An 18,495-nucleotide genomic window follows, 5' to 3' on the forward strand; every position below is an offset into this window, starting at 1 on the left:
CACTCTTGATGGTGGTGTAGTAATGGTCCAGTGTGTTGTTTCCTTTGGTATTGCAAGTGATCTGTTGATGGTAATTGCTTAGTGACTTCTTTCAGACTGGCCTTGTTAAAATCTTCCAAAACGATGGTGAAGGCGTTAGGGTACGTTGTTTCATGCATGTTGATCCCGTTGCTCAGATCATCTAAAGCCTGCTTGACATTGGCCTGAGGTGGAATGTAAGCTGCTACCAAAATGACCCCAGAGAATTCCTGTGGTAGGTGAAAAGGACAGCACTTAACTGCTAGATATTCCAGGTCTGGTGAGCAGAATCGGGACAGCACTGATATATTTGTGCACCAAATAAAGTTGATCATGAAGCATACTCCTCCACCTCTGCTTTTGAGAGACTCTATAGATCTGTCTTGACAGTGTATAGTAAACCTGTTGATCTGACTCGCTGCCTCCAGTATGGAAGGGGCTAACCAGGGTTCTGTGAAACAAAGGATACACGTGGTCCTAATGTCCGTCTGATTCAGCACCCTGGCTCTGAGATCATCGATTATATTCACCAGAGACTGCATGTTCGCCAGCAAGATCGTCAGTATAGGGAGTTTAAAACCCTGTTTCCTTAAACGCACTTGTAATCCTGATCTTTACCCACGCTTTCTCCAAGGTTTTCTCCATGGGCCCTTCCAACCACAAACTCTGTAGTTTCCGTCAGTTTTTAAGCAGCGATAGTTCGTTTAGTGGTGAATATTTGGAATACATTTCTAGCGGGAGTGATAGAAACAAAGTCGCTGACAGCATTTAAGAATCACCTGGTAGAGAAGACTATGTCCAAGTGCTGGGCGATGATTGGTTCTCTGTCCTGTCTAGTGATGACAGAAGAAACCTGTGTGGGAGAACTTTTAAAGTGGAGAAGCCATTGCACTGGGGCATTCCCACTCTCTGAAGTCCGGGTCCGGTGGTATGAGTAGCCATCACAACTGGGGTCTTCCTTGGTTGCAGTGGATGGCCATAACCTCTTCTGTGTCTCGTCATGCCTTCGCTCTCCACCAAGTGTTGCAGATCCACCGTCCTGGCTACTGGATCTCACTGTCCACTAGAGCTGACTCTACATGCTGGGACAAATGTGTCCCTGTTTCACCGGGATATCAGGCTGAGGGTCAACTCTCACCTGCTTTAGCTTGCCTGTCGAGGCTTTGTACTGGGATATGGCCACTATCGCATGCCAAGTTACTTGGAGCCACAGGTGAGAGACGAGTAGGGCTCAAAGATGAGTGAGTTGCCCCAGCATGGACACAATATGTCCCTTTACCAGAGACTCTACCCATTCCTGGACACCTCTACAACTCTAAAAATCTCTGGTGAGACCGCACTTAGAGTATTGTGTTCAATTCCGGTCACCTCATTATAGGAAGGATATGGAAGCTATGGAGAGGGTGCAGAGGGTTGTGAGTGCCTGGAATGAATTGCCAGGGATGGTGGTGGAGGCTAAAACATTAGGGGTATTTAAGAGCCTTTTGGACAGGCACATGGATGAAAGAAAAATAGAGGGTTATGGGGTAGTGTGGGTTTAGTACTTTTTTTAAGGATTATGTGGGTCGACACAACGTGGAGGGCTGAAGGCACCATGCACCCCATGCACCCTGCTGGGAGATAGAATTAATACAAATGGGTGCCCACTGTTTAGTATACATGCGATGGGCCGAATGGCCTGTTTCCATGCACCTTCCAGCTTGGCCTCCTGCCACAGTAGCAGAAACACATTACTGTCACAACGTAGAGCTGGATAGGGGAAGTAGTGGAGTACCAGTGAAGAGAGTAGATAGCTTTGTCCAGGATTGTTCTGGTTTCATTCATGAATTGTAGATATTAATAGCAAAGTTAGCATTTATTGCCTTTTCCCAATTGTAGCTGAATTGAGAAGACAGTCAACTAGATGGATGGGTCAGTGTAGAGTGGACTGGTTAAGAATGAGCCAGTATAGAACAGCCTGTGTGTCCTGGTAGTGTAGAGGGCAGCAAGGCAGCGTATTGGTTAGCGTGACTCTACTACAGCTCAGGGCATCAGAGTTCAATTCCGACACTGTTTGTCTGTCCTCCCCGTGACTGTGTGGGTTTCCTCCCACGTTCAAAAGACTTACTAGTTAGTAGGTTATTTTGTCATTGTAAATTGTCCTGTGATCAGGCTAGTGTTAAATAGGTGGATTGCTGGGCAGCAGGGCTCGTTGGGCCAGAAGGGCCTGTTCCGTGCAGTATCCCTAAATAAGTAAATAATTGCAGAGACATTCCACTGCCCATTAATTCCATTGGCCTCTCACGGAAAGAAACATACCTCAACGCAGTCAAGAAATAATTCAAGACTTGCAGAAAGCATTTGACGCTGATGTTCACTGAAGGACTCCTGCAAGTTGCTGTGTTGTTCTAATGGGAAAGCATCTGGGAATGAACAATAAAGGTAACTGTGCTCAGATCTTCAGAACAAATAAAATGTAAAGATCAATTCTGCTGACATTAATAATCCCAGTAAAGATAATCCATTAAATCGACATGTAGCGCCAATAAACTGCTTCATCTGCCAGTAGTTTTACAATGTGTGACAACTACACATTGGAGTACACTCCTCCACACTCATGACTGTGGGCTAAGGCACCAGCTTATTGTAATGCCAGCAGTACCTTCCAGGCAGTCGGTTCAGAGTAATTTCATTTTTCCCATAGGTTTTGTTAAATCTTTCATTAATACCTATTCCAGTTATTGGACATGATGAAAAAATGAATCCATGTATCATATATTTTTAGAGATTAATATTGAAGCTTACAGATTTACTAGCAAGGGGATGAATCACTCATCAGACTGTGACAGTCTCACACTCTAATCATCCCTCTTCCTACACGCTGTACATGGAGGATACTAATGTCACAGAAAGTCAGACACTAATAATTCCTGGCCACATTCTTTTACTAATTTGCCTTGTGACTTTTGCTGATGAATGAAACTTAATTTTGTGCAAATATGGGCTGCTTCCTGATCTGATGTTTCATAAATTAATTTACTTTTTTGAAATACATGTTTGAAATGAACCATCTATGCAATTTATGCAGAGTATGAGAGTTTTGTTAAAAAGTAATTGCCTTTCTGACAAATTACCATGCCAATCAGTCCACCTTAGGAAGAGCATTCATCCTGCTAAATGTTGGTTAATTAGTGGTTGAGGCGGGTGCATTAGCAACATTTAAAAGCCATCAAGGTAAGTATATGGATAGGAGACATTTAGAAAACTCTAGGTTTAATGTGGGTGGGTGGGACTAGTTTGCTGGACAATACAGCTGGCATGCAGCAGTTGGGCTGAAGGGCCTGTATCTATGCCATGCATCTCTAAGTTTCTAATTAGCCCTCTGGAGCAGGGGTTCCCAATCTTTTTTTATGCCATGGACCCCTACCATTAACCAAAGGGTCCGTGGACTCCAGTTTGGGAACCCTTGCACCAGAGCATAACGATGCTACAGATACGTTACTGCTTTTAAGCCTTAAGCAAAAATAGAAGTGATATCTTCTGACTGTTCATTGAATCAGGTACATCATGGCAATCTCCATGAAAAACGGCCACAGACTCACCAAAAGAGGCAGCACGGTGAGGCAACACAACACTTTACAGTACCGTCTACCGGGGTTCAATTCCCGTCACTGCTTGTGCTCCTTATGGTTCACCCTGATCATGGTGAACCATTCCTCCATTCCTCCATTCCTCCAGATGCTCTGGTTTCCTTTCAGTCCAAAGATGTATCACTTGATAGATTAATTGGTCATTGGAAGTTGCCCCGTGATTAGGCAGAAGGGCCTGTTCCATGCTGTATCTCAAATAAATGACCAACACAGACCATCCATGTCAGTAACTCCATTGACCAGCCCCAAGACTGGGAGCAAGAAGCAGAGATTCAGTACAAGGTCAAGATTAGTTATCATTCAACCATACTGTACATGAGTACAGGCGAATGAGAGAGCATTCCTCCGGGGCCAAGGTGAGTATAGTCCAAGTATCTGAGTGGCACAGCCTGTAGGTTGTTGGCATATGTTATGTTTTCCTGGGCCAGCTTGCCTTTCACCGAGCAAACACTGGAGAGCAGCATTAATGGCAGGGGCCAGCCCCTAACTCAAAAGTCAAGTCAAGTCAAGTCACTTCTATTGTCATTTCAACCATAACTGCTGGTACAGTACATAGTAAAAATGAGACAGCGTTTTTCAGGACCATGGTGTTACATGACACAGTGCAGTGCAGGCGTTACAATAAATAATAAACAGGACAATAGGGCAGTAAGGTGTCAGTCCAGGCTCTGAGTATTGAGAAGTCTGATAGTTTGGGGGAAGAAACTTTTACATAGTCTGATCGTGAGAGCCCGAATGCTTCAGAGCCTTTTCCCAGATGGCAGGAGGGAGAAGAGTTTGTATGAGGGGTGTGTGGGGTCCTTCATAATGCTGTTTCCTTTGCGGATGCAGCGTGTAGTGTAAATGTCCGTGATGGCGGGAAGAGAGACCCCAATGATCTTCTCAGCTGACCTCATTATCCGCTGCAGGGTCTTGTGATCCGAGATGGTGCAATTTCCAAACCAGGCAGTGATGCAGCTGCTCAGGATGCTCTCAGTACAACCCCTGTAGAATGTGATGAGGATGGGGGGGTGGGAGATGGACTTTTCTCAGCCTTCACAGAAAGTAGAGACGCTGTTGGGCTTTCTTTGCTATGGAGCTGGTGTTGAGAGACCAGGTGAGATTCTCCGCCAGGTGAACACCAAGAAATTTGGTACTCTTAACGATCTCTATCGAGGAGCTGTCGATGTTCAGCGGGGAGTGGTCGTTCCGTGCCCTCCTGAAGTCAACAACCATCTCTTTTGTTTTGTTCACATTAAGAGACAGGTTGTTGGCTCTGCACCAGTCTGTTAGCCGCTGCACCTCCTCTCTGTAAGCTGACTCGTCATTCTTGCTGATGAGACCCACCACGGTCGTGTCATCGGTAAACTTGATGATGTGGTTCGAGCTGTGTGTTGCAGCACAGTCATGGGTCAGCAGAGTGAACAGCAGTGGACTGATCACACAGCCCTGGGTGTTGATGGTGTTGGAGATGCTGCTCCCAATCTGGACTGACTGAGGTCTCCCAGTCAGGAAGTCTAGGATCCAGTTGCACAGGGAGGTGTTCAGGCCCAATAGGCTCAGCTTTCCAGTCAGTTTTTCTGAGGGATTATTGTGTTGACTGCTGAACTGAAGTCTATGAACAGCTTTCGAATGAATGTGTCTTTTTTGTCCAGGTGGGTTAGGGCCAGGTGGAGGGTGATGGCAATGTCGTCGTCTGTTGAGCAGTTGGGTCAGTACGCAGACTGCAGGGGGTCCTGTGAGGGGGGCAGCAGGGTCTTGATATGCCTCATGACGAGTCTCTCGAAACACTTCATGATGATGGATGTGAGTGCAACGGGACAGTAGTCATTTAGGCAGGACACTGAAGACTTCTTCAGCACGGGGACGATGGTGGCGGCCTTGAAGCACGTTGGAACGGTGCCGCTACTCAGGGAGATGTTGAAGATGGCAGTGAGAACATCTGCTAGCTGTTCTGCACATCCTCTGAGCAATCTACCAGGAATGTTGTCTGGTCCAGCAGCCTTCCGTGGGTTGACTCAGTATGGATTCCAGCGCACACTCAGAGGCCTCTCCCTCTCCCACATTGCCTTGGCATCTCCTCTCCTGGGCGGCTGCAACATAACTAGAGCATGACAAAAGGGCGTGGCTCACACAACAGTGCGCCAATGAAACAGGAACCATTTTCTTGCAGTAGGTGGCTGAGGTTTGGAACCTGCTGCTGCCTGTAAGGGTGATGGAAACAGAATCAACAATTGAGTCAGATCTTGAGCTGTCTGAGTTAGAGGCTGGCACCAAACAATATTGCCACAGTCGTGTTCTGATCGTAACTTTGTGAAATATGAAAAGTTTTTTTTAAAGATTAGCTTTATTTGTGACATGTACATTGAGAAATTGAAGCATGCAGTGCAACTGTTCTTTGTGTTAACGACCAGCACAGTCTGAGGATGTGCTAGGGACAGGCCATAAGTGGTGTTGTGCTTTCAGCTTGCCAACAACTTGCAAGCCCTTACTAACTGGTATGTCTTCAGACTGTGGGGGGAAACTGGAGCACCCAGAGGAAGCCCAGGCAGTCACGGGGAGAACGTACAAACTCCTTACAGGCAGTGGCTTGTATTGAACTGGGGTCACTGGTGCTGTAACATGCTACACTACTGCGCAGTTTATAAACAGCAATGTAACTTGTAAATGGCAAATGATGTGAAAAGCATCCGCGGTCATGCAGATTTCCTAGCATTGGTTCTTTCTTGGTTGTTTCCATTCCAGATATATCGTCCAATCCTGTCACGCTATCAGGAGCTGGAAAAGTTGGTGCAGCGCAGCGCCTGCACGATGAAGGACTAATCTGGGATGCACCCCTTCGATTCTTCAAGCAAATGAGGCTTTCAATTTGTCATGCCAATACCAGCTCCTTTAATGAGTTCTGTACAAATGTTCCCTCTTTTACACTCAAAATTCATTCCAGTGGAATCCAGCTCCAACATACAGGTAGTGTACTCAAAATCTTAGTGTGAAGAAATTTCTTCTCTAAAGACTAGGACAATTGTTGTAAATCTGTATCCTTGGGCTTGCAAGAGAAAACAGTTCTCTCTACTCTGAGCTCCTTCATCAGATCCCAGCTTCACCTTCTGTGCAGTTGGGAGAACAATCCCAATTTTTACTTGTTTCACCAAATACCTGTACCTCAGTCTGGAACCACACTGATATTCTATTTCCATGACCTCTCCATAGTGGAATCCTAACCATAGAGTAGTAGCCAAAATCTTGCATGATGCTTTAGAATGGAATCATGGAGCACTAGAGAACAACAACAGGCCTTTCAGCTCATCCAGTCCACACCTGGATCATAGCCCTTCACACCCCTCGTATCCAAATTTCTCTCAAATGTTGAAATCAAACCAGCACCCACCATTTTTGTTGGCAGCTCGTGTTCCCCCTCATGACCCCCTTACGCATTTCACCCTTCACTCTTAACCCATGACCTCTAGCTCCAACTCCAGCCTGGATCCCCGGTTACCCCTTCCCCCACTAGTTCTGGCCGCCTCATCTTCACCATGGATGTTCAGTCCCAATACGCTTCTATGCCCCATCAAGATGGCCTCAAAGACCTCTGCTTCTTTCTTAACAGAGAACCAGTTCCACTCCACCACCACATTCCTTTGTCTGGCAGAACTGGTTCTAACCCTGAACAAATTTTCCTTCGCCGCCTCCCACTTTCTCCAAGCTCAAGAGCTGGCTATGGGCACACCATCAGCTATATGGAACAGTCCATGACTGAAGCCTTTCCCGGTTATACCCTCCAACTCTTTCAGTGCTACATTGACGACTGTATCAGTAAGACTTCATGCACCTATGCTGAGCTTGTCAATTTTATCTACTTTGCCTTTAACTTCCACCCTGCCCTTTAGTTCACTTGGACCATTTCTGACCCATCCCACCCCTTTCTTGATCTCTCTGTTTCCATCTCTGGAGACAAACTGTCAACCGACATTTTTTATAAACCTACTGATTCCCATGGCTATTTCAACTATTCCTCTTCTCACCTTATCTTCTGTAAAAATGCTATTCCCTTTTCTCCTTTTGCTTTTGCATCCTTTTCAAAATCATTTTGTTTAGATTGCAGCATCTGTCCATGTTGTCTCCACAGAGTGCAGCACCTTACTTTAGCCACATGCCTGCCCATCTCACCAGTGTGTCCATATTCCCCTCGTCTCCCACTAACCTGTTCAGCAGTTACAAAGTGTCACCCACATAATTGTACTCCTCATAGCCACTCTGGTAATTTATTTATAGTTGTTTGATTTAAAATGTAATTATTATTGACATTATTTGTAGTTATTAGAGAAACCAACCCCAAGATACTCAGACCACACGATTTTCTTGATGAAATTCCTGTAGCTTTTTTGTGCCAAGTGTAAATGCAACGGCATTATAATGTTGTAATAAACAGTAAAAATATCCAGCTGTTACATATAGCTAAGAATGGTGTAACTAATTAACACATAGCTCAATGCCAAGAATGACTCATTGAGTGTATTAGGCCATATGGCCTCTTTTAGTGCTGTATTTTTTATCAAATTCTCTGTAATTGTTCTAGTGATGTTTCATTCATCTCTTCATTTCAGCATTAAACCTGCACCCCCAACGCGCTCTCTCTCTCTCTCTCTCTCTCACACACACACACACACACACACACACACACACACACACACACACACACACACACACACACACACACACACACACACAGTCATTCACATATACCTTCACCCTCACGCTCGTCCTCACCCACATAGTCTCTCACACACGCGCATCTCCAGTATCCACCACACATACTCTATTCAGCCTTACCCACACACTCCTCCTCATACACATGTGTGTGCACACTTCCCCTCATACACACGTGTGCACACGCCCACCCCCATACACACACACACACCTCTATCACACACCCCTCACATCCACCATAAACACCATATTCAGCCAGACCCGTACACCCTACATAAACCAGTACATATACACACACTCAAAAGCTGATAGTAAGGGAGCATGGATTCCAGTATTCAACCATTGGTGTAACAGAAGGAGATTGGAATAGCTGGTGATATTTTGGGGCCTCAGTGTTCAAGTCACCCTAAATTTAGGTTTTATTATTGGAGGAAAGGCTGAAACAAAGAGTGGGATTTTTAGTCTTGAGGTCTTAGGAAGAATTAAATCTGAGTGAAAGATTGTCCCAAGTCAACGACCCTTCGCTGTATCTGGAAAAGAGAGAAGATGAATTTGCTTAAATTGTAAGAAGGTGGAGGGAGTGATGGATTGGACAAAGGGAGTGTGTGTGATAAATCTCCATTAATGAACTGGTTGCATTTCTACACCAATACAGAACACATTTCTGGTTCTGGTTGCAAGTTACAAATGACCGTGTTCATCAAAATCAAATCCTAGTTCAGTCAACATTACTTGACAAATGCCCTCCAAGCAGATACCAATCTGTTGCAATTTTGCTACAAGGTCTCACAGTGCACTTTCCAAATGCTTCACCACAATTAAATTCTGTGTGTGTTAAGAAGCTGCTGTTAAGATAACACTACAATGAATGGCCAGCTACACTTATCTACTTACTGAAGGCATACTACAATGAATTGTCACATACTGTAATGCACTGAGATGTTGTCATTATATTAATTCATCACACTCATTAGTTTGATGAAGTCATGGGATAATTACAATAAAGTCGCTTTGGTGATTAATAATGCTGATATTGTGACTTTGCTTCGGCAATGTTGCTTCTTTCCTCCTTTGGCAGGGTCGTGTGGTCAAGAATGGTGTCAGTCTATTTGAGTTCTGCAGGAAACCGATGTGGCTATCAAGAAGGACAATAGGCTGGGCTTGCTTGCGCTGGAGTTTAGAAGAATGAGGGAGGGATCTCATTGAAACCTATGAAATATTGAAAGGCCTGGATAGAGGGGATGTGGAGAGTATGTTTCCTGTAGTGGGCGAGTCTAGGTGTTGCAACAAAAGAGGGGAACCCAAACGCAGGACACAGGCAAGGATATTGAGTTAGGATGCAGACGTGGGAGTGAGTGTTGAATGGCAAACAGGAGGGAGTGCAGGAGGCAGGCAGAACTTATCTTGACATGGAGCATAGAAAGGGAAGCAGCAGACAAAACTTTTCTTAGCATGGAGAGACGGAGTTACACAGGTAAACCTCGGTACTGGAGTAAACTTGAACTCCTTATCTTGACACGGAGAGACAGAGTTACACAGGTAAACCTCAGTATGGGAGTTGAACTTAGAAAAGTTATCTTGACTCGGAGAGACTGAGTTGCACAGGTAAATCTCGGTACTGAAGCAAAACTTAGAACACACAGTCCTAAGCTGCCGGGAAATGTTAATTACCACACTGGCAAAGCCAACGATCTGGCAACTAGTGGGTGCAAAGCCAGGGTTCTTATGCTGCAGGTCTTGATGAAAACCAGGTGCGCCGCCATCAAAGAAAATTAGGAGAAAATGGGGAATTAACAGTCGGGACTGTGACAGTACCCTCCCCTCAACGGGAGCTCTCAGGCGAACCACCAGGCTTGTCTGGATTGTCTCGATTGAAATCTTGGATAAGGGAAGGGTCCAGGATGAAGGAATGGGAAATCCAGGTGCGCTCTTCAGGACCATTTCCCTTCCAATCGACCAGGTACTGGAGACCTCTGCCCCGGCGGTGCACATCTAGTATTCGCCGGATGGTGTAAGCTGGGTAGTCATCAATGATCCGGGCGGGTGGAGGAGGTCCAGCAGGAGGGCACAAAAGGCTGACATACAGGTTTCAGTTGGGAGATGTGGAATGTGGGATGAATGTGCATGGATCTGGGCAGTTTGAGTCTGATCACCGAGGGGTTGGTGATGCTCTCAATTTCGAATGGTCCGAGCAGGGCTGCACGTGCATCCTTTCAGACCTTGCGGCACCGGTGGAGATGGGCCTGAACTGAAGGCACAGCAGTGTCTTCTTCATGTGCAACTGAGGGGGTTGATAACTGAGGGAGCATTCGAAGGGAGACATTCCGATGGCGATGCTGACCAGGGAGTTGTGGGCGTACTCCACCTGAGTGAGATGGCTGCTCCAGGATGACGGGTTGCTGGCGGAAATGCAGCGCAGTGCTGCTTCCAAACCCTGGTTTGCTCGTTCCGTTTGACCATCAGTCTGTGGATGGAAACCGGAAGACAGACTTACTGAGGCTCCAGGGTCTTGACAGAAGGATCTCCAGACCTGAGAGATGAATTGGGGACCTCGGTCAGAAACGATGTCAGAGGGAATTCCATGAAGGCGGAAGATGTGATGGACAAGGAGGTCGGCTGTTTCACGGGCTGTAAGGAGATTGGGAAGGGCTATGAAGTGTACGGCTTTGGAGAAACGGTCCACCACGGTGAGTACAGCAGTGTTACCATGTGAAGGGGGTAGTCCAGTAATGAAATCCAGAGCAATGTGGGACCAAGGGCAGCCAGGGACAGGTAGGGGACGAAACAACCCAGCAGATAGTCAATGGGAAGCTTCTCTGCGGGCACACACAGAACAGGCAGAGACAAAGGAGCGAGTGTCAGCATCCATGGTGGGCCACTCGAAATGTCGCTTCAGAAGGGACAGAGTTCGACCGATTCCAGGATGGCAGGTGGACCGGGAAGTATGTCCCAACTGGAGAACCTGAGACCGGACAGCGTCAGGCACGAAGAGGCAATTGGGGGTGTCCATTGCCTGGGTCAGGTTGAGTCTGTTGGGCCTCGCTGACTATGGATTTGATCTCCCAGGTGAGGGCAGCCACCACACAGGATGGTGGAAGGATGGTCTCGGGGTTGAGAAGGCCCTCCTCAGAGACATATTGACAAGAGAGAGCATCTGGCTTCCCATTCTTGGAACTGGGATGATAGTTGAGGGTGAATTTGAAACAGCCAAAAAATAATGTCCAACAGGCTTGGCAGGAATTAAGACGTTTGTTGGTTTGGATGTATTTGAGGTTCTTATGGTCCGTACAGACAATGAATGGATGTTCAGCTCCCTCCAGCCAGTGCCTCCACTCCTCCAAAGCGAGTTTGACGGCCAGCAACTCCCGGTTCCCTATGTTGTAGTTCCGTTTGGCAGGGGATAGACAACGAGAGAAGAAGGCGCAGGGATGGAGTTTTTGGTCTGGGACGGAGCATTGGGAGAGGACTGCTCCCACCCCAGAATTGGAGGCGTTGACTTCCACAATGAATTGGCGAGAGGGGTCAGGCTGGACCAGGATGGGAGCAGAGGTGAAACGCCTCTTCAGCTCTGAGAAGGCTGAGTCCGCTTTGGGGGTCCAGTGAAAAGGGGTCGCGGGGAGGTGAGTTGAGTAAGGGGCGCTGCCACTTGGCTGTAATCCCTGATGAAGTGACGGTAGAAGTTTGTGAACCCCAGAAATCGCTGGATTTGCTTGAGCGTCGTGGGTTTAAGCCACTCCGCCACTGCCCGGATCCTTTCGGGATCTGCCCTCACTTGCCTGCTCTCGATGTACTCCAGGAAACTGACGGAACGGGCATGGAACTCGCACTTCTCTGCCTTATCAAACAGCTTGTTCTCCAAAAGCCTCTGAAGAAGCTGACGGACATGGTGGGTGTGTTCCTGAGGACTGCGGGAGAAGATTAGGATGTTGTCCAAATAAATGAAAATGGAACGATTAATAAGGTCCCTAAGGACATCGTTTACCAGGGCTTGAAAGATGGCGGGGGCATTGGTGAGACCGAATGGCATGACCAGGTATTCGAAATGACCGAGGGGGGTGTTAAAAGCTGTTTTCCATTCATCTCCCTCCCTTATCCTGACCAGGTGATAGGCACTCTGTAGGTCCAACTTAGAGATAACTGTGGCTCCTTGAAGGGGATCGAAAGCCGAGTTGATAAGGGGCAGGGGATGCTTATTCTTTATGGTGATGCTGTTCAGGCCACAGTAGTCAATGCAGGGGTGCAGTGAGCTGTCTTTCTTCCCCACAAAGAAAAATCCTGTGCCTAAAGGGGAAGATGAGGGTCAAATAATGCCAGCCGCAAGGGAGTCATTCATGTACGTCTCCATAGCTTCTCTTTCTGATAGATAGATAGATAGATAGATACTTTATTCATCCCCATGGGGAAATTCAACTTTTTTTTTCCAATGTCCCATACACTTGTTGTAGCAAAACTAGTTACATACAATACTTAACTCAGTAAAAAATATGATATGCATCTAAATCACTATCTCAAAAAGCATTAATAATAGCTTTTAAAAAGTTCTTAAGTCCTGGCGGTTGAATTGTAAAGCCTAATGGCATTGGGGAGTATTGACCTCTTCATCCTGTCTGAGGGGCATTGCATCGATAGTAACCTGTCGCTGAAACTGCTTCTCTGTCTCTGGATGGTGCTATGTAGAGGATGTTCAGAGTTTTCCATAATTGACCGTAGCCTACTCAGCGCCCTTCGCTCAGCTACCGATGTTAAACTCTCCAGTACTTTGCCCACGACAGAGCCCGCCTTCCTTACCAGCTTATTAAGACGTGAGGCGTCCCTCTTCTTAATGCTTCCTCCCCAACACGCCACCACAAAGAAGAGGGCGCTCTCCACAACTGACCTATAGAACATCTTCAGCATCTCACTACAGACATTGAATAACGCCAACTTTCTAAGGAAGTACAGTCGACTCTGTGCCTTCCTGCACAAGGCATCTGTGTTGGCAGTCCAGTCTAGCTTCTCGTCTAACTGTACTCCCAGATACTTGTAGGTCTTAACCTGCTCCACACATTCTCCATTAATGATCACTGGCTCCATATGAGGCCTAGATCTCCTAAAGTCCACCACCATCTCCTTGGTCTTGGTAATATTGAGACGCACCATATCACGAAGCCCTGTATCAGTTTCCTATACTCCTCCTCCTGTCCATTCCTGACACACCCCACTATGGCCGTGTCATCAGCGAACTTCTGCACATGGCAGGACTCCGAGTTATATTGGAAGTCTGATGTGTACAGGGTGAACAGGACCGGAGAGAGTACGGTTCCCTGCGGCGCTCCTGTGCTGCTGACCACCGTGTCAGACCTACAGTCTCCCAACCGCACATACTGAGGTCTATCTGTCAAGTAGTCCACTATCCAATCCACCATGTGAGAGTCTACTCCCATCTCCGTTAGTTTGTGCCTTAAGATCTTGGGCTGGATGGTGTTAAAGGCACTAGAGAAGTCAAGGAATGTAATCCTCACAGCACAACTGACCCCATCTAGGTGAGAGAGTGATTTGTGCAGCAAATACGTGATAGCATCCTTCACTCCCACCTTCTCCTTATACGCAAACTGAAGAGGATCCTGGGCGTGCCTGGTTTGTGGCCTCAGATTCTGTATTATCAGATTCTGGTCGGGACAGGCTGTACAGCCAACTGATGAGTAGAGAGGCTCCGGGGAGAAGGTCAATTGCGCAATTGTAAGGGCGGTGTGGAGGCTGGGAAAGAGCCTGTTGTTTGCTAAACAGTTCTCCCAGATCGTGATACTCGACTGGAACCTTGGATAAGTTGGGGGGTTCAGAGGCAGACGAGGTCACGGTGACCTCCGCTGGGGAAAGGGCTGATTGTAGGCAAGTGGAGTGTAACGAACTCCAGCTGACTATCTTCCCAGTGGACCAGTCAATGTGGGGGTTATGACGGCTTAACCAGGGGTACCCAGGAACTATAGGAATTTGAGGAGAGGAAATTAAATTGAATCGTACCTGTTCCCGATGGTGGAGAGAAGGAGAGGCAGGAGTTCTGTGCAGTGTGTGACTCGGGCCAGTAGTCTACCATCCAGTGCCTGGGCTTCCTGGGGGGTACTCAACGGATCACGAGGAATTCCGGCTTGGGAAGTTATGTTTTCATCCAAAAAGTTTCCCTCAGCGCCAGAGTCCACTAGTGCTAACAGAGGCAGGGACTGTTGGTTGTAATGCAAAGTGGCTTGAAGCTGCATCCGGGTTCGGGGGATGGAAGGGAATGTTGTCTGGCTCACCAGGGTTCCCCTTTCTACTGGTGAGCCTTCCCTTTTGGCTGAAGGGGACAGGTTGCACAGAAGTGGCTGGACTGGCTGCAATATAGACACTCACCCCCCTCTCAATCTCTGGAGTCATTCTGTGGGGAAAAGGCGGTTCCGTCCTAGCTACACGGCTTCCTCTCCCGGGGCAGTGGAAATGGCTGGGCTGGGAGCTGCTCTAGGAGCAGGAGGAGGAGAGAGGCTTGTTCTGGTGGGAGGCGGTAATAAGTGCCGTGGAGCGGCCAAAGGTGGTGGACGATTCTGTGGCGTTCTCGGAGACGATTGTCCAACCTGGTGGCCAGGGAGATCAAGGAATCCAGGCTGTCGGTGTCGTCTCTTGCTGCCAACTCGTCTTTCACCATGTCACTGAGACCATTCCAAGATACCCCTTGGAGTGCCTCATTGTTCCACCCGAGTCAGCCGCTAATGTTTGGAACTCCATGGAATAATCAGCAACACTGCGTGAGCCCTAACTGAGAGTGAATAGATGCTTGGCAGCGTCTTTACCACGGATGGGGTGGTCAAAGGTCTTTCTCATTTCCCTGATAAAGGTGTTGAAAGAAGAGCAGATAGCTGGTTGATTATCCCAAACAGCTGTGCCCCACGCTAAGACACTTCCCCCGCAACAACCCCATGATATAAGCAATCTTTGACTTGTCCGTGGAGAATGTGGATGACTGCTGTTCGAATACCAAGGAGCACTGAAGAAGGAAGGCCTGGCACTTCCCCAGATCCCCAGCGTAGTGCTCTGGTTCAGGTACGTGAGGCTATCCAGATGGGGGTGTTGGTGACGTGTGGCTGTCTGAGCTGGCTAGGCTGGGTTCCAGGAGTGGGTTGAGTAAAATGAGTGGATACCTGGTCCACCTGGTCACCGATCTGCGTGACGTGAGCAGACAGGGTACGGAGGTTCTCCATGACCTCCCGGAGGAGTTGGTCATGCTGTCCCAGTAGGGAACCCTGGCTGGTGAGGGCTTGTGAGGGGTATTCGTGTCGGCTGGGTCCATGGTGGCCAGATCGTTCTGTTGCAATGAACGAGGCAAACCCAAACGCAGGACACGGGCACGGAGATTGAGTTAGGATGCAGATGTGGGCATGAGTGTTGAACAGCAAACAGGAGGGAGTGCAGGAAAGCAGGAGGCAGGCAGAACTTATCTTGACACGGAGCGTAGAAAGGGAAGCGGCCGGGAAACTTTAATTACTACACTGGTAAAACCAACGATCTGGCAACTAGTGGCTGCAAAGCCAGGGTTCTTATGCTGCAGGTCTTGATGAAAACCAGGAGTGCCGCCATCAAAGGAAATTAGGAGAAAATGGGGAATTAACGGTCAGAACCATGGCACAATTAAAGGGAATTAGGAGAAAATGGGGAATTAACAGTCGGGACCGTGACACTAGGACCACAGGACAAAGCCTCAGAATAGAGAGATGTCCGTGTAGGTAGACAGTAGTGAATCTGTGGAATTCATTGTAATGGATGGCTGTGGAGGCCAAGACATTGGGTATATTTGAAGCGGAGGTTGATAGGTTCTTGATTAGTAAAGGTGTGAAAGGTTACGAGGTGAAGGCTGGAGAATGGGGTTGAGGGGAATAATAAATCAGTCGTGATAGGATGGTGGAGATGATTCAAAGGGCCTAATGGCCTAATTCTGCTTCCATGTCTTGTGGTCTTTTTACTGTAAGGAAAAAAAAAGGAAGCTAAGGAAAAGGACTAAAATGAGCGATTTTGCCTTGAACCACATAGGTATTAACAGGGAAGATATACTGGACAATTTAAATTGCACTGAGGTGCTGTGCAATCTTAGACCTTGTGGAAAGATAGAGAAAAGATTTTGGAGGCCTTTGCTTCATCTCTGGTTACTGGTGAGGCTACCGAGGGAGGACTGGACAGTGGTGGATGTGGTACTATTGATTAAAAAGAGTGGCAAAAACAAGCTAAGAAACTACAGGCCAGTGAGTCTGACAGTGGTGGTGGATAAATTGCTAGCATGGAATTTGAGAAACAGTCTACTAACATATGGAAAGACAAGTTCTGATCCAGGTTTGTCAATATATCTTTGTGCATGGGACATCATGTCTGAGAAATCACTTGGAGTTCTTTGAGGAGGTAACCCAGGAAGGTTCGATGTTGTCTACGATCTTTTAGCAAGGCCTCTGACGAGGTCCTTTATGGCAGTTTGGATTGCATGGGATCCAGGAGGAAATAGTGGCTTGTATTCATATTGGCTCCGTGGTAGGGAGCAGAGTGTGACGGGGGGTTGTTTCTCAACCTGGAGGCCTGTGTCTTACTTACATCCATGTGCCTATCCAAATGTCTCTTAAAAGCCTCTAATGTATTTGCCTCTACCACCATACCAGGCAGTACATTCCAGTCATCCATGACTCCCTGAGTAAAAAATTTGCTCCTCACATCCCCCTTGAACCTACCCCCTCTCACCTTCAATGCACGCCCTCTGGTATTAGACATTTCAACCCTGGAAAACAGATACTCCCTGTCTATACTATCTGCCTCTCAGAATCTCATAAACCTCTATCAGATCTCCCCTCAGACTCCGGTGTTCCGGAGAAAACAACTCCAGCTTATCTAGCCTCGCGTGATAGCTCGTGCCTCCTAAACCAGGCAGCATCCTGGTGAACCTCTTCCGCACCCTCTCCAAAGCCTCAATATCCTTCCTATAGTGGGTGATCAGAACTCTACACAATACTCCTGATGTGGCCTAACTAGAGTTTTATAAAGCTGCAACATAACTTGACTTCTGAACTCAATGCCTCGACTAATAAAAGCAAACATTTCATAAGCCTTCTTAACCACCTGTGTAGCCACTTTCAAGGAGTTATGAACTTGGATCCCAAGATCTCTCTGCTCAGCAACACTGTTGAGGATCTTGCCCTTAATAGTGTACTATTTCCTTGCATTTGCCCTACCGAGGGTCAGCAGCTCACATTTATCTGACAGCTGTTGTCTCTTGATGAGTAGGATTAAAACCATACAGGAATCACTGAGTAACATGTTAAGAGTTTATTTTTCTGTCAGAAGCTGGGAATGGAAGCAGGGAATTCTGGTTGCCCCATTACAGGAAGGATGTGACGGGCATGGAACAGGGTTTCCAGGATGCTGCTTGGATTAGAGCTATGTGGTTGGGCAAATTGGGATTGATTTCTCTGGAGCATCAGAGGTTGAGAGGAGACCTTATAGCATTCTGAGAAGCATAGATAAAGTAGAGAGTCACAGTCTTTTTAACAGGGTGGAAATAGCAAGTATGTTGAAAATTCAAAATAAATTTATTATAGAAGTACATATATGTCACCATATATAACCCTGAGAATCATTTTCTTCCAGACATACTCAAGTAAAAATAATAGAATGATAACCATAATAGAATCAATGAAAGACCACACTAAATTGGATGTTCAACCAGTGCAAAAGATAACAAACTGTGCAAATACAAAAAGAAATAAATAATAATAATAAATATCAAGAACATGAGATGAAGAGTCCTTGAAAGTGTCAATAGGTTGTGGGAACATTTCAATAATGGGGCAAGTGAAGTTACCCCCTCTGGTTCATGAATCTGGTGGTTGAGGGGTATTAACTGTTCCTAAACCTGGTGGTGTGAGTCCTAAGGCTCCTGTACTTTCTTCCTGATGGCAGCAGCAAGAAAGGAGCATGATCTGGGAGGGGTAGGGGTCCCCGATGATAGATGCTGTTTACCTGTGATAACGCTTCTTGTAGATGTACTCAATGGTGTGGAGGGCTTTCGCCTGTGATGGACTGGCCTGTATCCATTACTTTTTGCAGGATTTTCCATTTCCATACAAGGCTGTGATGTAGCCAGTAAATATACATGCATTTAAACTACGGTAAGGGGAAA

At 46.9% G+C, this 18,495-nt stretch overlaps 1 protein-coding gene across 3 annotated transcripts in view; it reads left to right on the forward strand.

Moving 5' to 3' along the window:
• Positions 1-9,364, forward strand: part of xylb (xylulokinase homolog (H. influenzae)) — a 318,901-nt gene extending 309,537 nt beyond the window's left edge. For all 3 annotated transcript variants that reach the window (XM_073054967.1, XM_073054966.1, XM_073054968.1), the window contains one exon: positions 6,372-9,364. In XM_073054967.1, coding sequence (XP_072911068.1) covers positions 6,372-6,449 — 78 coding nt within the window. In that variant the 3' untranslated portion in view covers positions 6,450-9,364. The remainder of the gene's footprint in view (positions 1-6,371) is intronic.
• Positions 9,365-18,495: the final 9,131 nt, after the last annotated feature.

Source organism: Hemitrygon akajei, chromosome 8 (genome assembly GCF_048418815.1).
Source record: "Hemitrygon akajei chromosome 8, sHemAka1.3, whole genome shotgun sequence".
NCBI classification, from domain to species: Eukaryota; Metazoa; Chordata; class Chondrichthyes; order Myliobatiformes; family Dasyatidae; genus Hemitrygon; species Hemitrygon akajei.